Genomic DNA, 22,959 nt, shown 5'->3' with positions numbered 1-22,959 from the left:
CTTCTGTACGTGTGTGTAAGAGAGAACAAAGCGAGTGGGTGGTTGCTTGGGGCATCTTTAAAGGGAAATCATCCTTGACAGATGAGGCTGCGCATTTATGTCCTCCACGCTCCCTGGACCACAGCCAATGCTGCTGCTCTGTGTGTGTGTGTGTGTGTGTGTGTGTGTGTGTGTGTGTGTGTCTTGAGAGACCTCTGTAGATGTCCTTTTGACAAGCGGTTCTTTCCTCTCTCTTTTTCCTTATCTCCTCTCTCTCCTCTGTATGACTCCATTCCTCTCTCTTTCCCCTGCTCTCACTCCATCCTCCTCCTCTCTCCCACCTCTCTTCTGTCTTTACCATGTTTTGTGTCTCCTGTCTTTCTCTGGCTCTCTCTCTGTCTATCTCCCTCTCTCTCTCTCAGCCTTTATCTTCAGTCTCCTTTCAACCGTCTTTTCTCTCTCTCACCAATGTTGCATCTCTCTCTCTCTCTCTCTCTCTCTCTCTCTCTCTCTCTCTCTGTCTCATCCCTCTTTCTCATCCTTCTCTCTCCCTCCTTTGTGTTGTCAGTCCCCTCTGTGTCGCATCTCTCCAGTCTGTGTCCCCTCCCTCCTCTCCTCTCCTCTCCTCCTCTTTTCTCCCCTGTCTCCTCTGCTTGCCTGGTCTTTAGTGTTCTCCTCCAGTTAAGCGGTCATGGCCCCATCACCAGTCTTAGGTTTGAAACGCCAATTAAACCAGTTGCCGTAGTTACTGGGCCAAAACACAGCAGCGCTCCATAAAATGTTGCTACTGTTCTCCCTAAAGCTCTGGGTTTCAGTGTGTGAGTGTGTGAGTGTGTAAGTGTGTGGGTGGGGGTGTGTGAGTTTGTGTGTGGGTGGGTCTGTGTGAGTGAGAGTTTCATTCAAATTCATACCCCAAGCGTGCACGAAGAGGAGTCTGCCCACTCATTCTCCCAGTGTGTGCGCTCATGTCTGGGCGAGTGCGTCAGGTGTGTGGAGGCAATCATAGATCTCGACGGGCTCCCGGCGCTCCTTAATATTAAACATCCCCAAAAAGCACTTCTCGTCTCCGCAATCGCACCGCGGGTTGGCTGAGATTCGTGTCACCGGAGATTGAGACCTTCGTCAGGGTCGAGCGGCTCGCCCCTCTCCTATCGCACACAAGGCCCTCAGATTGCCTTTTCATTGGCCTGGCGGGATATTTTATGTCTTCCTTTTGTGTTTTTAACTCTCCTCCCTCTCCTCCCCCCCTTCCCTCCCTACCCCCTTATCACAGCTCTCTCACCAGCAGCCCTGGAGCTCATCTGCAGTCAAACTGAGCTCTGGGTTTGATTGAGACTACCTGGCAGTTTGCAGTGGAGTTGGATGAGCTGTTAGGTTTATCTGGCAATCCGAATGAGCGCAATAAAAGGCTTGACTGTTTCATTTGAAGCCCAAATGGGGCCAGGCTCGCAGTCATCACTATTGTATGCTGTTGTGTTGTATTGCTGCCTTGTCAAGGCTGCCCTGGTGAACCAAGTAAGCTCTGTCTTTCTTTCAATCTTTCTTTTTTTCTCTCTCTCTCTCTCTCTTTCTCTGCCCCTAGCTTTCATCCAAGCCCTTTTATACCCTCTGCCGCCTTCTCTCTTTTTTTTTTGTTCTGTATGCTCTTCTGTCCCTCATTCATTTGTTTTCTCCCATCTCTATCTCTTTTTGTCTCTCTTTCTCTTTAGCTTCCTTGTCATACTCTCACTCTAATGCTGCCTCTCTTTTCCTCACACTCTTTCAGTCTCTTTCTCTCTCTCTCTTTCTGTCTCTCTCTCCCTCTCCTTGCCCCTTGGCTCTTGCCTGTTCTAATCTGATTAGAGGCTGTGGCAGTGGGGGGGGGTTGAGAGTCTGTAGTTCGTCTTCCTCCTCTTGAACTCATACTTACACATATACGGCCAAACTCACACACATTCCTACACACAATCCTGCATACAAATACAAAACATAATTTGTACTTAAGCACAAAGGCACTCATACAAACAAAAACCGAAGAATATATGCAAGGATATAAACAAACATGTATTTGAATATTTGTGAGCAAACCTAAAAAAAACACACACATCGGCAGACATAAAGAAACGCACCCACACTCTCTCTCTCTCTCTCTCACACACACACACACACACACACACACACACACACTCTCTCTGATACACCCTTTAGCAGGGTAATCTCATTCACTCTGAATCCCCTCTCATGCACTGTGGAAAAAGGCTGCTGATATTTTATCAGCAAGAGCCAGGTCTGCAGGTATCTCCTTCTCTCTCACTCACTCTATCTCTCTGTCTGTCTCTCGATCTCTCTCTCTCTCTCACACAAACACACACACACACACACACACACACACACACACACACACACACACACACACACACAAGCAGTAAGGAATAGGTGAAGATGCGCATGGGAGATCTTCCCATCACCTGTTTGTCAGTGTTCAGAGACTCCCTAGCCAGTTCACACCTTTAAAATGAGAGTGAGAGAAACAGAGAGAGAGAGAGTGAGCACACACCTCTATACCTGTACTGGGACTAGCTTCCTCCTCAGTGTTAATCTTTATTTCTGTACTGGGACTAGCTTCCTCCTCAGTGTTAATCTTTATTTCTGTACTGGGACTAGCTTCCTCCTCAGTGTTAATCTTTATTTCTGTACTGGGACTAGCTTCCTCCTCAGTGTTAATCTTTATTTCTGTACTGGGACTAGCTTCCTCCTCAGTGTTAATCTTTATTTCTGTACTGGGACTAGCTTACTCCTCAGTGTTAATGGAAACACTGTCAGCAGCAGCTCTCATTATGTGCTTTTGCCCTTTTTTCTTGCCTCCCTCTCCCCCATCCCTTTCAGCTCTTACCTCCCTGTCCCCATCCTTTCAGCTCTTACTGCTCTGTCAACCATAAATCAAATACCTTGTTCCCATTGCGTCTTTATGTCTCCGCATAAACTGTGAGCCTTAATGGTTGGGATTGCAAAAGAGCCTAAATGGCCGGACATGCCAAAGTGACCAGGGACATTTGGCTCAGGGGGAAGCGTCCCAGGATGTTATCTATTAAATACAAGTTGTTTTGGAATAAACATTCAGCTCTTGGCCTCAGGTCCATGCCGTGTGGTCTGGCACCTCCTCACGTTGTCCGATCTGAGCCAAGGCAGCAAGTTTATAAACGCAGGTTTAATAAATGGCCTTCTCATCTTATTACGCTAATGCTAACGGACAAGGGCCAGCAGTAGGTCTCTGGGGAACATCAGAATAAAAAAACAGATATGTGCCTTTTAGTGTGGACTTTATATCTTACCCTTTTAGGGTCTGTCACTATTAGTTCAGCCTTTAATTGTATTTTATCCATAAACTTATTTCACACATTGCTGTCCAAGAACTTAAAGTGCCTGTGCTGAGAGAGGCCATGATGCAGCATTTTAGGCTGCTATTAGTGTTTAATGCAGTTCTAGTCTTCCAGCACGTGTGTGTTTAAAATGCTGCTTAAACTCCAGGGTCACCTCCACACAGTGTGCTGGGTAAACGTCTTTGTTGTATAAGCATGTCTCCAGCAGTCTTTCTTACATTAGTCAGACATAATGGGGCAAAATATGAGCCTCTTGCTGTAAGTCCTACGTTAAAGCACTTCAGTAACTGTCTGGTTTGGTTCAGCCACCAAACTAGACAAGAACAAACTCCAACGGACAGTCAGGTCTGCTGAAAAGATCATCGGTGCCAACCTGCCCCCTATCCAAGACCTGCACACCGCCAGAGTCAGGAAACGGGCAGGAAAAATCACTGCAGACCCCTCACACCCCGGAAACAAACTTTTCAATCGCCTCCCCTCTGGTTGGCGCTACAGATCTCTGTTCACAAAAACAGTTTCTTACCCCTCGCCGTCTCACTATTTAACAACTCACAGTAACATATATATTTATCCATGTAGCATTTTTTTTGCACTCTCCATTTCTTCTTTGCACTATTGTACATTCCCAGCTCCTGTATATACTTTCTCAAACTTTCATAGACCATTGCACTGTTTGTTTTTATATTTGATTGTATTGTTTTGTGTTGTGTTGTGTTGTGTTTTTGTTTTTTTGTATTGTATTGTGTTGTGTTTGTTTTGTATTGTGTTGTAATGTATGTGTAAGCACAATGAGAGTCAGTTCACCAGGTCAAATTCCTTACTTGGCCAATAAAATCTGATTCTGATTCTGAAGCAGAGGACAGTGCATAACAATCTCAACCCACATGCTCAAGCCTTAAGTAGCCTATGAGTAGCCTTGACTAGCCTGTGAGCAGCATATGATTAGCCTTGAGCAGCTTATGAGTAGTCTTGAGCAGCTAATTAGTAGTTTTGAGTGGACTTGAGTAGCCTATGAGCAGCTCATGACTAGCCTTGAGTAGCCTATGAGCCACACCCAGTATTGGCTGTGCAGATGTTGAGTGGGAAGGTGGGGATTACTGGCATGCTAATGCTAGTTGCGTGTGAATGTGTACAGTTCTTTGTTGAGGGTGAGAGTTGAATGTCACCGCTGTCATTTCTGTCAGCTGTCAAAGGAACACTGAAGCTGATTCCGAACAGCCTCCGGCTGCAGTTGCCATTTTGACCAGGGCTGCATTTTTTGTGTGCGTGCAGGAACATCGGCGGCCATCTTGTGGTGACTAAGAAACTGGATGGGTGTTCAGGGCAGGCCAACTTCGTCAGCTCGCTGGAGCACGTCCAAGCCCAGCTCACGCTCTCCTACAACCGCAGGGGGAACCTGGGCATCTACCTGGTCAGTCCCATGGGAACCCGCTCCACACTACTGGCCCCCAGGTACATGCATGCTCACACACACACACACACACACACACACACACACACACACACACACACACACACACACACACACACACACACACACACACTCTTACATATTACTTCCACTAGAGATTATCTACCTGATCGGTTTTAAGGACCCCCAGAGAGACACATGCAGGCCTCTACACTCACAGATGGAACTAAACTAGTGACCACAGGCACTTGGTTGACATGGCTGGCTCACACTCACACACACACACACACTCACACACACACACACATACACACACTAACACACACACACACGCACACACACACACGCACACACACACACATGTAAACCTCACGCGCCCCCTGTCTGTGCTGATTGTGCTCCCTGCTCCTTCAGACCCCATGACTACTCGTCTGAGGGCTTCAACGACTGGGCCTTCATGAGCACACACTCCTGGGACGAGGATCCCCGCGGGGAGTGGACACTGGAGATCAGGAACACGGCCGGAGCCAGCGACTACGGTAAGCACTGGGACTGGCTCCTCACAGGAGAGAGGGTGGCGGGGAGAGGGGGAGAGAGAAAGAGAGGGGGAGAGAGAGAGGTGCCAGGAGAATGAAATATGCTGTGTCTTCTAAGAGACAAAGCTGGGACAGACTGAGAGAGAAATTGGGGAAGAAGGATGGAGAGAGAGATAAATGCATAGAGAATAGAGACATAAAGAAGAGAGAGCCAGACAGAGAGAAAGAATGAAAGAAAGAAAGAAAAAAAGGATGGAATGAGCAAGAGAGCGGGGGGGCTGGAGGCCAAACGAGCGGACCCAGCCTCCTCCCTGAGAACGTCCCTTTTGCTGATTTGTGTTTTTATGAGCGTTCACAGTCCACTAGTTTTTTCATTGTTTATGTCCACGCCCCACTCTATGGCAGTTTAATTGATTCCCTTTCTGTGATTAAGTGTGTGTGTGTGTGTGTGTGTCTCTGTGTGTGTGTGTGTGTGTGTGTGTGTGTGTGTGTGTGTGTGTGAGAGTGTGTCTGGGGGAGGGTATAAGAAGGAGAGTCAGCCCAAGAGACCTCCGAGCACTTGCTCGAAAACAGTTCATTCACTTTCCCCCTTAGGCTGTAAATATGAATGAAGTCTCAGCCCACCCAAGTCACTTCTGTCCTCCCCCTTACACATGCACACACACACACACACACACACACACACTCACACTCACACTCACATGCACACACGCTCACACACACTCTCACACTCACTCGCGCTCACACACAGACACACACTCATTCACACTCACACAAGGCTCATTGTTGCTCTGGAATGGAGGGTCACACAGCAGAGGCATAGTGGTGTTGTGCGTTCACATGATCCCTTCAGGTTCTGCCAGCACAACAGTCCACTCCAGGCAGCCCCTGATCTCTGGAGCAGAGCAGGGATCTTAGCGCCTGGGAGTGAGCTAACAGACATGTGCCAACAGTAACACTGCCCCTCTGAAATCTGCCAGACATCAGGGAGAGATGCTCCCAAAACACCATTTACTACCAGTGCTGGTTTTTTTTAGTGTGACTGCGGTTTGATATTTATTTCGTTATGTTTTTAATTATTATCTATATCATTCATATACTTATGTACTGTGTGTGTGTGTGTGTGTGTGTGTGTGTTTGTATTTATGGTCCTTCATGTACACAAGCTGATGAGTTGTTCTGCCATATGTGCTCCTGTTACTGTTGCAATGTCTATGTGTACTAATGCGTGTCCAGATGTGTGTGTGTGTGTGTGCGCTCTCTGATGTGGTGTTCTGTGTGTGTGGTGTTCTGATGGTGTGGGTTCTCTGTTTTAGGCACTCTGACCCAGTTCATGTTGGTGCTGTATGGCTCTGGCACCGACACCGTCGAGACGTCCGGCCCTGACCTCAGCCAGGCCAACAACGGCAGCTGCAAGACCTTTGACCTCAACCAAAACTGCATTGGTAAGGCTGTCTCTCGCTCTCTCTCTCTCTCTCTCTCTCTCTCTCTCTCTCTGTACATCAGTGTGTGTGGAATTGTGGATGCTAGTGTGTGTCTGTGTGTCTGTGCGTATGCTCACATAGTACGTGTGATTGTGATTGTTGTGCATGTTTCTTTGCGAGTGTGCCTACACACACACTCCCAAGAGTATGTCTGTGTTGTGGCAATACAGTGACCCCTGCTGGTCTAATTTGGTAATAGCAGGATGTGTGAATGACAGCAGATGAGGATCCAGACAGATGGATGACCAGTCATACTGAAGTGAAATGCTCTTATAATTGCAGTCTGAGAAACTATTTACACTTGTTCATCATTTTGTTTGTTTATTTCTTTTTACAAATCCTTTTAATTATGACTCAAGTGTGATTGCTAGTGTGTGAGGATTAAATTGCTTAGTCTTGAATATCAGTAGATCTGTCATAAGTGTAATCCCTTTTTAAGACTCTCTAATTAGACATTTGCTGGATAGCTTCTGACTTGCATTAGACACTGTGTTTTTTATAGTCCTTCAAGAGCTATGATCTCCTTAGCCGTCGAGCCGTTGAGCAGCAAAGCTGTAGCTCTGATCTGGAGAGCCGTTGAGCAGCGTAGCTGTAGCTATGTGCAGAGCAGCGATGCTGAAGTGAGTGGGTGGCAGGAGTGACAGTTGTTATTGGGCAGCAGCCGCGGCTTGTGTCGGCCTGTCTGTTAGTGTTTTGTAAGGAGCTGCCGTTTGTGGTTTTGTAATGGTCTGCCCTCTCGCCGCTCCTCTGACTAGAGCGGGAGTCTCTCCAAGCTGCAACTCTGGAGAGAGGGGGAGAGAGGTGGGGGGAGAGGGAGAGAGAAAGAGAGAAAGAGGAAGGGAGAGAGAAAGAGGGAGGGAGTGAGGGAGGAATGGGGAGTTCACAAACAAGCTCCCTTCCATCCCCTTTCTCCTCTCTCATCTATTCGTTTCTTTTTATTGTCTTCAAGTTTAAATGCCTCTTTTTCTACCTTTCGTCCTCTTTTCCCACTCGTCTGCTGCCACTTTTCATCTAGTTTTTTCTACCTCCTGTAACCACCTCTTTCCTTCCTTTCTTGCCCTGTCCCTTTCTCTGATCCCTCTCTTTCAGACAACTTTAATTACCCTCAGGCTCCTTGTACCCACATCTCTCTCTCTCTCTCTCTCTCTCTCTCTTGCTCCATCTTCCCTTTTCAGACTTTTGTCTCTTTCTCACCTCTGTCTTCCCTCTGACTGACTCATTCCTTTCTCCTCCCATTTCTCCTCACACTTGCCCCCCTCTCTCCCCCCTCTCTCCCAAAGTGACTTCATGGGAATGATCTTTCACATGCAATTACCAAAGTATGGAAAGACAATAAAACAAAACATTGCCCTACTCGAAAATGTTATCCAAACCTCCAAGTAATTCATTTGATATCGGGAGAAATGATACGCCATTTAATTACTATAAGCCATGTGGTTCTGATTAGTCCCCGTGGCTCTGGGTCCAGTGCATGCCGAAGGCCCCAGCCCTCCGTGGGCGTTCGTGTTTGGCCCGGCGTGTTGGTTAGTGTCGGCTAAAGACGCTTCCTGTGGGCTCCCACAGAAAGACCATCTGGTCATCTGAGAGGAATCTAAATACATTCATTAGACCCCCAGGCAAAGAGAGAGAGAAGTCTGTCGGGTGGTGTGTGTGTGTGTGTGTGTGTGTGTGTGTGTGTGTGTGTGTGTGTGTGTGTGTGTGTGTGTGTGTGCGTGCGCGTGTGTGTGCGCGTGCGTGTGCTTCATTAGCAGCTAATCTAAGACATTGAAATCCAGTGGAGGTGTCTATGCCGTGCATTAGGCTCTTTAATCAGTGAGGGAAATGCAGGGGTGCACAAGAAAACACACACATATACACACTGTCACACATACACACACACACACATACGCACACACACACACACACATACACACACTGCATCACACATACTATGGATAAAATTGTTTGTCTTTTGACAAAACTGTAGTTGAGTAGAAATGGCATCCCCTGTGCTTCACCACAGTCCTCAGCAGTCTGCCTCACATTTACTCAGTGTGAAGGCTCTGCTCCTGCTGTCAATTCAGCCCTGTTGGGTTCAGGATTTCTAGCCCCTTATCTGGGATTTGTGTCATGATAAAAAGATGAAACTAGGCAGTAAAGCGCCGGTCTAAGTTGGGACAAAGGCCAGGGCTGGCTGTAAAACAAGACGTGTGATCTCATCGCATGGGTTTTAACAGCCGTGATTTACGTTATCCCAGAATGCACCTCAGCCTGACCCACTCTGCCTCTTTTACCTCAGAAAGGGTTGGATCATCAGTTCTTCATGCGCAGCTCACACACAAATATGAGCATGTGAACGAGCCTCTTGGATATCTGTGCTCTAATGACGTTTTATTCCTTCTACAATATTTGATACTGAGTGTGTGCGCTTGTGTGTGTGTGTGTGTATGTATTATTTTTGTGTTACATTTTATTGTTGTTTAATTGTTTACAGGACCGTGTAGTTCAGTCAACTCACCTCTCTCTCTCCTCCTCCTCCTTCTCTCAGAGTGCAGCCCAGGGTTCCTCCTGTTCCAGCTGGGCTGTGTGCTTGCCTGTCCCCCTGGCTACACAGGAGGCCCCGAGCCCCTCAAGTATGCGCAGGGCAACTGGGTGACCCCCCCGTCCGTCAAGACCTGCCAGCCTTGCGCCCCCTCCTGCCTGACCTGCCACGGCCTCACCTCACAGGACTGCCTCTCCTGCCCCCCCCACAACCACCTGGACCCCGTCACTGGCACCTGCCTGCACCAGAACCAAATTGAGCGCGAGTCCCCTGACACGCTGGGCGGTGTGGCCAGCATGGCCAACCTGCACGAGTCCGGCGACATGAGCGCGGTGGGAGAAATTATCGGAAGCAGACCCCTGGCCTCGTCCTCACGGATGCCTGTCACGGTGGCCGTCCTGAGCTGTGCCTTCATCGTGGCAGCGTTCGTGGGCGTGTTCGCAGGGCTGCAGCTGCGCACCGGCCCGGCGCCCAAGCGGCTGCTGCTGGCCGAGACGGGCGCGGGCCTGAGGGAGGGCCTGCGGGGCCTGGGGCTGGGCTTGGGCACGAGCCGCGTCATCTCCTACAAGGGCATCCCCAGCGCGTGGCGCGAGGACGGCTCCGAGTCCGAGGCCGACGAGTTCGACGTCCACAACGAGAGGACTGCCTTTATCAAAACACAAAGTGCTCTTTAACGTCCCTCCTCCCCTTCCTCTCTGTCTTCTCCCCCCTGACTGCTCCCCTCCACTCCCCTCCAATCCCAGGTTTCCATTCTCCCTCATCCTTAGCAGTCAAGATCCCCCCCCCCCCCCCCCCCTATTTCTCTTAAGGAACTATCACTATTTCCAATCATTTTGGTCTTCATTTTGATTTTTGCTCTTCTCCTCTTTCTGGGGTTGTTTGGGATTTCTTTCACTCTTTTTTCACTTTGGAATTCTGGGACATTGTCCTCTCCGAAGCGTCCGTCTCGCTGGTCTTAGGGGATCTTCAGGGTGACTCTCGTGAAGGCCTGTTAGCGTGTACGCTCTCGCCTTGAATGTGACTGAGATTACAAATCAAAGCTCTGGGCTCTCCCGTGAGGGCCCGAGGGGAACGATTCTTTTTTCTAATGTTAGAATAAATCATGCTCATGGTTCCTCGTGTTTTTTACACCCACTCCTTCACATCTTTGCTTTCCAGCCTCCTCTCTCATATTGAGGTTGCCCGATGAGATTGTAAGTCGTAGGGGTGCAAGGTCAGGCTTGTCCGTGTCCGTGTGCGTGTGTGTGTGTGTGTGTGTGTGTGTGTGTGGGTGGGTGGGTGGGTGTTTGCCTTCCAGTGCCGTGTGCATTTGATATAGCCGGCCATGCTGCTCTTCTTAGTGTGCTCCATTGATCCTGAGGTGACCAGTGAGCTCACAGAAGGCAAGAGAAAAGGGTTATTTTGTCTTCTCTGAAAAGGAGATAAATACTACATGTCCCACTGGCCTCTTGCATGACCTAACTCCTAAGGCCGGTTAGTGAGATTGAGTGAGACTTAAAGAGGTTCATCCACTTATCTGATGTTAATGTGTGTGCATATTTGTGCTTGCGTGTGTTTGTGTGTGTGTGAGTGAGTGCAAGACAGAGAGTACCGGGTTGCTGTCTGCTTTGGATGAATGTAGAGTTTCAAGAGATTGCAGCAGCCTCAACTCTTTCACACACTTACACTAACACACACACACACACAGACACACACACACACACACACACACACGTGACGGCATGAAAGAGAAGTCATCAAAGTCAGTCAACATGGCTTAAAAATTGATTTGTGTGATTTTTGCGGGGCTGAATGAACTGCAGTGATCACTGTGAGGATGTTAAGAGTACTGCAGTGTGTTCCTGTTAAAAGTTGAACAGGACCCCTCCAAGGCCTGAGCACTAGCGGTACTAAGGCCTCTGATGTGCGCGCACACACACACACACACACACACACATACACACAAACTAAGGCCTCATTAAAGAGGCCCATCTCCTCTCAAGTCGTTCATGAGCGCCTGGCCATCTGCTAAGAGAGTCCACATTAAAGTAAACTGAAACTCAAAACCTTTTTCTTTTTGTTTTGTCTGAAACATTTAGGTTTTTTTTCTTTTATCCTTCCTTTAGCAAACCGCTCTGAAACTGTATGTCTTTGAGGTCTGACACACATTGGTATTTTATTTTCGCCACCATGCGGTAATTGCTGCACTAACCTGCAGAGGAAGTATAAAGTCGAAGCATCTGTTCACACCACAGCCTTACTAGAACCATCCCCGTTTGCTCGCCTGTAGTTCTCAACAGAGCCATGTTTTCTCTTTACTGTCACAGCAGTGATCATTGTGACGCGGGGAGTGTATACGGCCCAAAGGCCCAGGCAAACCTTGTTTTTCCCTAGTGTAAACCAGTCCAAGATAATCATCCAGAACATTTAAGTTGCACACACTACAGGTTCCTTAGCAACATTGGAGTCCAATGTTTCTGACATAAGAACAAGACCTAGTTATGGACTGCAGTTATAGTTGAGATCTAGAATATTTTCATAGTTAGCCACGGATTTGACCCCCTTTTGGTTTCAGTTTAGGCGTTGATTGGACAAAGTCCTCGTTTAGTAATTTTTCACTATTTCTATATTCTCTTTCGAAAGACACAAATCCTTAAGATCAAGTCTTTTTAACACTACTCCTTTAGTCCAAATTCAGATTTAGTCATAAAATGCCTTTTCCTGAGTGTCTGATTGAAGAATGAAGATCACCTGATCGATTTGCATATCTCAAGCTGTGAGCCCCTGTATAACTGAGCTCCTCCCCTTGCTATCATGAAAGCCTGCTCAGCATATCGCCTCATATCCTAGACGCGAGCTGGAAGAATCGTGCTGCACCAAACCTGCCATCATTGCTGTTCGAAGAGAGACGAGTTTGTGCCTAAACCCCTGTGTGAGGGTCCTTAGCGTGCACTGAGGGCAATCATCTCCATCCAGTGTTCCCCCGATAACATAACACTGCATTATCAGGCGATCTGAGTATTTGCCATGAGCATCTGCAGTTCACCAACTAACCCGTAAGACCAGCCACCCCCAATAGTACCTCCGGTTTCTCCCAGTGCTTCCATCACAAACACTGGGAAGATGACATCAAAGTTCGGGATTGCAGAGTGACACAGTGGTTTGCCCTCTGATGACCTCTAGGGAGCTCTCAGCTGCAGCAGCCCTTGTGTTTATTTCTGTGTTGTTCCAGAGAGGCCTGTGTTCATATCTGATGCATGTGCCTGGGAGTTCTAATGCCCACATCACAACCCATGCCTCATCGGTCCTTTAGCTAATGTGCTGAAATAAAAGAGGGTTTAAAATGATCTATCGCCCAAGAGAGGGAAAGGTGACTGGATTGATTTTTTTATCCGAGCGATGAAACTTCCCATATTTTATAATTAAATATAATAAATAAATGTATGACTTACTGTAAGTGGAAAGCGGGAGAAGGGTGCTTAAGTCTGAGAGGGCCTTTCTTATTGAAACATTTTTAATGGACTATCAATTTATTCATCTTTTCAGTGCCAAGCTTCTTTCTGTCTCCCCACCCCCTCATGCCCTCTCTCTTTCCCCCTCTCTCTCTCTGCGGGAAGAGTTTTACGGGAATTGAATTTGTTGCTGTACTATATTGTTTCTGTGTGGGTGTGGGAATGATGGGAAGTGTGAGCACTGAGCACTGCAGTTGGTGAAGGCGTGTGGGTCTTAACCTGAGACCTGCCTTTTTACCAACTTCAGGTGGAGACCAACAGGCCCTGCTGTCTCTACCGACTCTCTACCATCCCATCACTTCAGGGCAGGCCAGATACTAACCTCCATCTGGTTTTTTTTCCCCCACACAAATTAAGAGGGCATTGGTTACTGCAGTGAAGCACGCCGTGCCCATTTTAATCCACTGTTCGAGGTGGTTACCCTAAAGTGGTCTATTTTTTGTATTCTCAAAGAAAAGAAAAGAAATCCTCTGATGCGTCATTCTGTATAGTATCCATTGGTAGTTGACTACGCCCCCTACTGTTCAGTCTTTGCAGTACAGTGTGTAAATAAGTGTGGCTGTGTGTGTTTGTGTGTGTGAACGAGCACGCAGACGTGGTGTGAGGTGTTGAGGGCATTACCAAAGACTGATGGTGTGAGTGGTGTGCTTATGGAGTGGCTTGAGCCTTCTGCCTAAAGGAGGAGTTGTTGGTACATTCGTTGCTGCTCTGAGCAGCGCCTCCGGCTTGGTGTGGCCCTGCGATCATTAAGTCCAAAGTTCACCGCTAAAGAGGGCTCCTACTTCAGCCTGTGGGAGCAAAAGAGTGAATGTGTTCAATTTTAAAGGACAGCCTCTTGTATGTAAAACAAACACATACACATACACACACACACACACACGACACAGCATACACGGATCAAGGGCTGAATGTCTCTCTGTGTGCACTACAGAAAACACACACACTGATTTATATTAGACCTCGCTCTATCTTTCAGGCTGAGGTCACAAGCCTTTAGCTGCGTAAAGACATCTTAGTAATAGACACCCATGAGATATGATGGATTGACTAGCTGTGATGGGACAACTAATCTAAAAATAAGGCCTATTTTTGTACTATATATATGGTGCAGTGACATTTACATGTAATTTAAAAGATTTTTCCTTTTTTGTTTTGTTTTTTTTTCCTTTTTATTTAATTGATGTCAATATGCGGATTATAGATTTTACGAAAAATAAAGATCTATGCAAACTTCAGTATTCTGTTGTCAGTTCTTTACAATGATAATCTGGTAACTGAAGGACATGAATTATCTAACAGAAGAAAGACATGGTCATCAGAGGAATTCTCCCCTCCCAGAGGCATCCATTTGAATTTTATTGTAATTTCCCCTTTTAAATGATCATCTTTAGTAAAAAACCTGTGTGCAATGTCGCATTAATTATTAATTCATTCATCACATTCATTCCCTTGTGAAATATCAGCAAGCATTAGTATCAAGTCAAGGTCACCAATTAATAAATGACACACCTGTCTCCCTGTCTGACACCCATACAACGGCATATTTTTGTATCTGATGAATCTTGCATTTCAGATAATTTGAGGCTACTTAAGGAGAACTAAGGATCATAAATATGTGTATTTTCTGTCAATGCATCAAACTGTAATAAAGGACAGCAAGAGTAATAGCCACGATAGCAGAAATAATGGGTTTTCAGATTTCATATGTAGATTTTGGGGTATTAGGTTATCCTTTAATGTGATACCCGTCGCCAGTTAATGAATAACCTCGGCTGTAGCGCAACAATGACGCGGCGTTTTTCATGTCTGACCGACTATCATCAATGCCCCGCAATGCTTAGATCTAATATTCCTGCAGCCTTTGTATGCCTATACTAACGACGGTGTTTATATCATGCCTGTCAGACGAGGGCGAGTTTACACGTTTCGTTCTAAACCATAGCCGTGCTCTTCCTGGTTTCAGCGTGCTCTCGACGCCGATGCGCTGTCAGTGTTTTTGTGCGGTGCTTGTGTGATTTGCAGCAAAGGTTGAGTTTCCATCAGAGTTTCATCTCTAAATGTTTTGTCCTGTGGCGGACTACACACGTCTTGAGAGCGGGTTTGCAGTGCCAGATTGTCAAGGTGAGAGAGCCGAGAGAGTGACTGACAACCAGTCAGAAGTTTAGGTGAATTGGCAAATATCACAGACTACTATGTTTCTAAAGAACATAAATATCTAAGAATCACAGGGTCTCAAAAAATAATCGAGAAATGTACTGTAAATGTGCTGGAAAAGTTGAGGTGTTGAACCTCATACAACAGGTTTTTGCTTGTCTGTGAAAAAGCTACTGCAGTGGTCAGGTGGTTAACGTAGCCGCTGAATGAAGGATACCAGGTTGCACAGGTCAATTCATGAGTCTTACGCTTGACAAGGAGCATGTAATTCACCATCCCTAAACTTGGGATGCAAATAAGTGGCTTTAACCAGATAGTAAAACCATGCTGTAAGCATAGCCTAGCGTGGAAAAGCCAGTTTACGCTATCTCATGCCTATTTGCCATTAGCCTGGGCCTATATATTTGAATGGTCAGGCCATTCTTCCTTAGGCGTGTCGCCAACAATAGCCACACCATAATTCGAGTTACCCAGAAGATGATTTGGGATCTTTTTGCTTGTGTGTATATTTGTTTGTGTGTTTTTATGCTTTTAGCACAAACATCAATTTAGTGACGTTAGATAGATTTTGGTAATTAAGTTATGTAGGCTGCATACACACAAATGCTACCGTTAGATGCTATGGCTATGGACAAACATTGTAAAATGAGAATAATAATAATGACTCAAACTTATTCGTAAATACATGTACCATGCTCCAAAACATTTAAACTAGTTTTTCTTTCCACAAACATAGAATTACTTACTTGTGACTTATACGTCCTCATTTGAATAAAGGTAATATGATTTGTCCAACTTAATGTGTATCTGTAAATATATAATTTATCATTTGTAAATATGCATTATGCTTTGCTTGTGCATTTGTCGTGAAATGTCATTTGTAACTCTGTGTGTGTGAAGGGTATGTGCATTGGTATAAATGGGTCATCTCGTAGTGCCATTGCTTCGAAAATCATTTTGATCAGTAGGCAGAGTAAAGATAGAGTACAGGCCTAGCCTCTAGGTATTAGCGTGCAAGATGTAGACTATGGCTTCAATGCGACCTATGCTAGACAGTGCTTAACCATGCATTTCTGAAGTCCTTTTCTGCTCAATATGTTAAAAAAAAAAATGAAACGGTAAAACAATTTTACTGGCACCCCTTAATTATTTTGTTCTTCTCACAAAAACCTATATCATCATATCAGCCTTAAACATAGAACCCTATGGTCTTCTACTGTAATGTTAAGCTATTCAAGGAACTATAATAAATATTGATATTGGTAAAAATGACAAAACATTTCCTTTTCACATCTACAGTTCAAGCAAACCACCTTGATAGTTTTGATAAGCTAATAATTTAGTTTTGAAGGGCGATCCTGTTGTGAAGTTGTATAGCCTACTCTGGTAGGTTATTTTCCAGGAGATGATGGCCTTGAATTGGAGGTGTTTGATCTCTTCATATTCAAATGTTTAATATTACACAATCATTTAATTGTTTCACTTCAGAGTGAGAGCCTACACCAACACCCCCAAACATGGAGGTATTAATGTTGAATCTAAGCGGTTCTCCTAGATGTTTCAAATCTGACAAAACACAGTGCTGAAGCAGTACAGGCGAGATCTATCCATCACGCCCCTATTCAAGACACGATTAACCTTTTCTCAGTTATAGTACCAGTTTTAAGGCTAGCCTAAAAAGTCAAACCCAGACCTTGTGTTAGTATCTCATCACATCTGTCATCCAACCAAACATTTAGCTAAGCACAGATCAGCTTGGTTTGTTTTCTAAAGTAGCTGTGCACCATTAATCAGTGTTGGCCTATGTCTCTGTACAGTACTTTTCTTTTCCACTTCAATACGACAAAACAGCTCTCAGTGCATAGTACTCATTACACTAAATAACTAAAGAGTATTTAAAAAAACAATTGTCTGTATGTATAAGTCTATTTACTATTTCTAACGAGTAAAGATGACATAGTACGATAAGTTTATATATTATATTAACCTATCTTAAATAAAGTAAAACAATATTCTATCGCAGAAAAGCACTGAGGGTCCAGAGTCCTGTGGCTCATGTGCCAGTGCTGAAGAACATCTTTGGGGAAGCGCCGTTCCTGTACTCTTCCGTGGAGCATTTTGAGAAGCATTTTGAGGATCCAGTTTCCGCTTGAATTGGACACATCCTAACTAGGCTTTTTAAAACAAGGAATGGAGAAGGTTGTTTCATTCTGACTCAATAGTTAGGCCCAGCCTGCAGACTAATGGATGCAGTTTCACATGTAGGTTGTGAAAAGTTTGAAAATGTCATTAACTGTCCTTGAAAGGCATGGGGAAGTTTTGAAATGATGTCAGTGAAAATGGATGGCAACCTAGTTGGCGTCCTGGACATTGGCATACAATAAGACAGGGTTTAGTGGTTGGGTGTGAAGTCCTCAATTCACAGTTTGACAGTGTCGTTTTTGGTCGGCAGTTATGTTTGAAAAAAGAGAAGTGCATGCCAGAATTTCACATCCTTTCATATGCATGAATCAGGAAGTAAAAAATGTGTTAGCAAGTTCTGTTTGGTTTGGTTCTGCTTTACCTACAGGGAGCCCAATGTTGGGATGGAATTAGATCTGCACAATGTTGGGATGGAATTAGATCTGCACAATGTTGGGATGGAATTAGATCTGCACAATGTTGGGATGGAATTAGATCTGCACAATGTTGGGATGGAATTAGATCTGCACAATGTTGGGATGGTATTAGATCTGCACAATGTTGGGATGGAAATAGATCTGCACATTGGTGGGATAAATTAGATCTCCACAATGTTGGGATGGAATTATATTTGCACAATGGTGGGATATTATTAGATCTGCACATTGGTGGGATGGTATTAGATCTGCACAATGCACTCCACTGTTTGAAATTGGATCGTTTTCAAAGAATCAAAAGTAAATCCAAAACGCCTTAAAATAACAAGTGTGTTTGTGTGTGTGTACTTGACAGAGAGCGAGTATGTGTGTGGGGATGTTTTGTTTTTTGTGTGTGTGTGTAAAGGGGTGGTGAGTGCTGGTTTGGTCGTGTGTGTGTGTGTGTGGAGAGTTCTAATGTTCATGCTTGTGTGTGGTCAGCAGTGTGAGCAGGGCTGTGTTTGCGAGCGGGGCTATCTTCAGGATGGGCTTTGGAGAGGAGCTGTGGTGCCCGCAGGCGCACGCCTCCCTCATGCGTCTGCAGGACTCGGAGCTGCGGCTCATGGAGCTGATCAAGAAGTGGATGACCCAGAGGACCAAGAGCGACCGCGAGTTCTCCACCCAGCTGCACCAGATGGCCGTCATGGTGGAGAAACTGGAGCCTGGTGGCGGCCTGGACTACATCAGCCAGCTAAATAAGGTATGGACCATAGGGAAGCATGTGGAACCACACAGGCAGGCTAGAAGATGACTGTGTTAAAAGATGAAACTGAAAGGCCGGTGTCTGCTGTGTTAAATAAGCGTATGGCAGTAAATTTAGATGCAAGACATTCTGTAGAGATCGTAATTTCAGTCTAATTTAAAATAGCTGTATAACCATAAAATACTGACAAGTATTAATGCTTAAAAACCTCCCAAATTATTTATCATCAACAGCAAAATTCAAAGACACTTTCCAGTCTCTATGATTAACCCTGATAAAAAGCCCCCACAGATGACCAGATGCATGTAAATCAGTGAGGTGTGTGCTCCACACAGAATTAGCCATCCACCCTGACACACTCACACAAATGTGCGCACATGCACACACACACACACACACACACACACACACACACACACACACACACACATGCACGCACACACACACCTAAGAGCTACACAAAGTAATTGCTAACACCAGCCATGTCCTCCTTCCTCTACTCCCTCTCAGTCGTGGAACGTGCTAGTGAGTCAGACCGAGAATCTGAGCCGCATCATGAAGAAGCGCTCAGAGGATCTGTCAGTCGGACCGCTCAGCAAGCTCACCCTGCTGATCCGGGACAAGCAGCAGCTACGCAAGACCTACAGTGAGCAGTGGACGCAGCTGAACCAGGACCTGTGCAAGGTTAGCGCCACAAACAGCTAACACACACTGAGAACTAGCGCAGCTCTCCTCCAAGACCTTTTTACAAGAGATTGGCTTTAACGATCTCAATTAAACAATAACGTTAGACTGTCGTGAAATAATAGAGGGAATAAGTGTGGGAGCAAAACGCTAAAAAAAATGTACAGGCCTACCATTCTCAAATAGTTCTGAGAAGCTACAGTTATGTTTCAATTTGTTTTGTTTGGAACAACAGAAGATGCACCAAGATACTCCAGAACTCACAGGGACATTGACATCTACTGACTTATTGTAATTTAGTCTGACTCATTCAGTTTAAAGGGATTGCTCGACAATGCTATTGCTCGGCTTTATCCAAGCCTTTCACTAATTATATTCAGCCTGGCGCTGCCCACTTAGTGCCTTTGATCACACCTTCACCACTCTCTTGAGCAACAGGGCCCCAAATAGGGGCACAAAGTCATCAGAGGGTTTCAGTTAAACTTATCAAAGCACTCAGAGACATTTCAGAATGAATCTGGATGTTAGCAAAACGTCCCTGTATCAGGTTTCATTTTGGTGTGGAACTCCCTTAGTGGTAAGGAAGAGCCTCTGGGCAGAATGAGATTCAGCTTTTGTTTTCGTTCAGTGTCCTAGCTGCTTAAAAATAACTCCCTCAAGCGTAGCCAGATATTCTGAGCTGGCATTGCAGAAGGGGTTCTTCTGTAAATGTCTTGATTTTAGTTTTTTGTTGTCAGCATATTTGCGTTAACAGAGGACTTGAAGTGAAACATGTTCACCAGGTGTACCATGGGATGTTTATGAAGTGTGATGTGTGCCACATTCACAAGTATGAGTCAGTCATCATGATGCATAACACCTCTGTTGTAACAGCTCACGTGTCTGCTGTTGTCCTTAATTATATGACAGCATCTATAACCCAGCATTTCACAGTTTGTGATTTATCTGTGGATTACATTTCATAGGCATTAAGCGTTAGCACAAGCTCCTGAGCAAAGGGTTGTGTGTATGGACTCAAGCAGTCAGTATGTGGAACAGAATGTGTCTAAGCTCTGCCTGAGGTATTCAAGTCTGTAAGCAACTGATGGCACCTGTCAACTGATGTTCAGGGCCTGGGACATGTAAAGAGACAAATTGCTTTGACACAATTGTATTGTTTTGTTGTTATATAAATAAAATTGAATTGCTAGAATGTGAAGGAACGATCGCAAGGGTACTGAAAGCCAGCCAATAGGCGAGCAAAGCAGGAGCCATGCTGAGGATGCTCATTTGCGAAGAGAAGTGTTCTTTTTGTGCATTTTGCACATCCACAGGAGGATGTCCCCGATTGAGCTTACACAGTGTGTGCTTCATCAACCTCCTTCTCCTGAATACATTGTTGGCTTGCTCTAAAGAGAACACAGTATTGTGTTTGTTCGGGTGATACACTGGTAATTTTGTTTTTGCTTTCAGTGAGAATACTGACTGCTGTCATCCAGAGGTTGTTCAGAGAGACAGAGGGTGTCTCAACTTTATGGCTGTTTTGGTTGCTTATCTGTGTCAGAGAGAAACTGTCTGTGTTGTATGATGTATTGTATGTGTGTGTCTGTGTCTGTGTCGTCTGTGTCTGTGTCTGTGTCTGTGTCTGTGTCTGTGTTTTTGTATGTCCTTGATATGCAGGATATCTGTTTTTTATTTAATGGGAAGTGTCTGGTGTTGCTGCCTCTTATTAATCGTCCAGTACTGTGGTGGTGTTTTACGTATCATTCAAAATAAAATAATGAAAAGTTAATTTGTATAACTGCTCCCCACTTCCCTGTGTGTGTGTGTGTGTGTGTGTGTGTGTGTGTGTGTGTGTGTGTGTGTGTGTGTGTGTGTGTGTGTGTGTGTGTGTGTGTGTGTGTGTGTGTGTGTGTGTGTGTGTGTGTGTGTGTGTGTGTGTGTGTGTGTGTGTGTGTGTGTGTGTGTGTGTGTGTGTGTGTGTGTGTGTCTGTGTGTCTGTGTGTCTCATCCTTGTTTCTCATCCTTGTGTCTCATCCTTGTTGTGATAGGTGACTCAGACCGAGCCGGAGAAGTTAAGGGGCAGCTATAAGCAATTGGTCAGGGAAGCTGCTCAGGCCAAGAAAAGGTACCTGGAGGCCAGTAGAGGTATGCTAGCAGCTGGTGTGTGTGTGTGTGTGTGTGTGTGCATGCATGTGTGTGTGTGCGCGTGTATGTGTGTGTGGGCACGCATGAACGTGACTTCAAGCTCCTGCCAGGAAAATTCCATTGTTGCAATGCACTCACTGACCTTCCCTAAGATGAAATAAGCATCAAACACTAAGAGCATTGAAATGGATTTACTGAATAACCTTACGTCTCCAGTGTGTTCTCTCTGGTGATGCCACAGGTGTTGAGCCATTCAAACAGTGAGTGTTGTTCATTTAGAGGGCCTCTCCGTAAATGTTTCTGAGTGTAAATTAGTTCAGTGTTGATATTTCAGCGTTAAAGCAAATACTGACTACTTTCATCAGCAGGTTTTTGACTTGTTATGATTTTTCCTATTGTTCTTATTGTTTTGTTTTTTTTGTTCCCTCTTTTTTTTGTTCCCACGGTGCATATCTTCCTCTCGTCATTTGTCTTTCTGTCCGTATTTTTCTGTCTACCCTATCTCTCCTTTTCTTTTCCTTTCCGATCTTCCTTTCTCCCTCTCCCTCTTCTTTCCGATCTTCCTTTCTCCCTCTCCCTCTGCTTTCCGATCTTCCTTTCTCCCTCTCCCTCTTCTTTCCCCATCTTCCTTTCTCCTTCTCCCTCTTCCGCATTCTCTTCCTGGTCTCTCTCCTTCTCCATCACGTCTCTCTGTGTTGAGATCGTGAGCGTGACCGGGCGAGGGAGCGCTATGTGAAGGCCACGCTGAAGCTGCACGAGTTGCATAACGAGTACGTGTTGGCCGTCAAGGCTGCACAGGTCCACCACCAGCAGCACTACAAGCTGAGCCAGCCAGGCCTCCTCGGGGCCCTGCAGAGACTGCAGGAGGAGATGGTGCTCGTGCTGTAAGTCAGGGGGGTGTGTATGGTGTGTGGTTTGTGTGTGTGTGTACGTGTATGGGCCATTCTACCGAATTGGTGCAAAGTCAGGTCGGAAATATTTTGATTTTTTTTATGTTTTATTCCCAAAACTTTGTCCGTATGTATATTGTACCATATCTAAAGTACACTTATCTAGTAAAAGAACAGTCAATTTTTATATTGTATTTTCAGAATGTGTTGGAATGTTTTTCCTCTTCCAAAAATTGTCACTACCGAAACATCACATTTACTATAGTAAAAAAGTATTATTATTGACCTGTTCAGATTGTGTTTCCTTCCCTTCTCTGAGGAGTATTTTTACAAATATTTCTTGAAGGTTTTCACAATGAAATCCATAAAAATGAATTTTTTATCAAATTTTCAAGTTCAATTTATACAATTCATCAAAATCTAAGTGCAATATTTCTTTGTAAAATGCAAAATACTGATAATATTGATTCCAGAGTTGTTAATTGATGAAATTGAACATACATTAATCCAATCAGTATCATAACATTTTAGTTGATTACTCAATATACTTAATTTTTTACAAAACATCCTGTGTTTCGGTAGTGCTGCACTGTTTCGGTAGTGACATCCAGTGTTTCGGTAGTGACTGCACTGTTGGATGGATGTTCATTTCTCTCCCAAAATCTTCCAAAAGGTGCTCTGGGCCGCCCTTTAGTCCACACAACACATTTATTTAAAAATTATGTGATTGAACTACTTACCATTTCATTTTGTCACTACTGAAATCATCAGGTCACTACCATATGTTTCGGTAGTGACTGTTTCGGTAGTGACAATTCTAGCTAACTTTAAGCATAAATAAAGAATTCTAACAAGCACACGGCATGCAAACACATCTTTGAAGAGGTGAACACACATACAAACATAAGATTTTCCATGAAACCCCAAAAGGTTTACTTAATTGAAGAAAACATGCGTTTCGGT

The 22,959-nt window shown here is 45.0% G+C and overlaps 2 protein-coding genes across 2 annotated transcripts in view; both read left to right on the top strand.

Annotated features, from left to right (window-relative positions):
* furina (furin (paired basic amino acid cleaving enzyme) a) overlaps positions 1 to 10,467 on the top strand; it is a 111,408-nt gene extending 100,941 nt beyond the window's left edge. Inside the window, exons 13-16 of the mRNA XM_080843066.1 lie at positions 4,611 to 4,790; positions 5,164 to 5,288; positions 6,602 to 6,730; positions 9,297 to 10,467. Of these exons, the coding sequence (XP_080699192.1) occupies positions 4,611 to 4,790; positions 5,164 to 5,288; positions 6,602 to 6,730; positions 9,297 to 9,964 (1,102 nt within the window). The 3' untranslated portion in view covers positions 9,965 to 10,467. The remainder of the gene's footprint in view (positions 1 to 4,610; positions 4,791 to 5,163; positions 5,289 to 6,601; positions 6,731 to 9,296) is intronic.
* A 7,609-nt stretch (positions 10,468 to 18,076) lies between these two features.
* fes (FES proto-oncogene, tyrosine kinase) overlaps positions 18,077 to 22,959 on the top strand; it is a gene marked incomplete at both ends in the record, with an annotated part of 43,373 nt that continues 38,490 nt past the window's right edge. The window contains 4 exons of the mRNA XM_080843488.1: positions 18,077 to 18,292; positions 18,806 to 18,979; positions 21,010 to 21,106; positions 21,807 to 21,990. Of these exons, the coding sequence (XP_080699614.1) occupies positions 18,077 to 18,292; positions 18,806 to 18,979; positions 21,010 to 21,106; positions 21,807 to 21,990 (671 nt within the window). The remainder of the gene's footprint in view (positions 18,293 to 18,805; positions 18,980 to 21,009; positions 21,107 to 21,806; positions 21,991 to 22,959) is intronic.

This window comes from Sprattus sprattus, assembly GCF_963457725.1.
Source record: "Sprattus sprattus genome assembly, chromosome: 8".
Lineage (NCBI taxonomy): Eukaryota > Metazoa > Chordata > Actinopteri > Clupeiformes > Clupeidae > Sprattus > Sprattus sprattus.
This window is presented reverse-complemented; position numbering and strand designations above follow the sequence as displayed.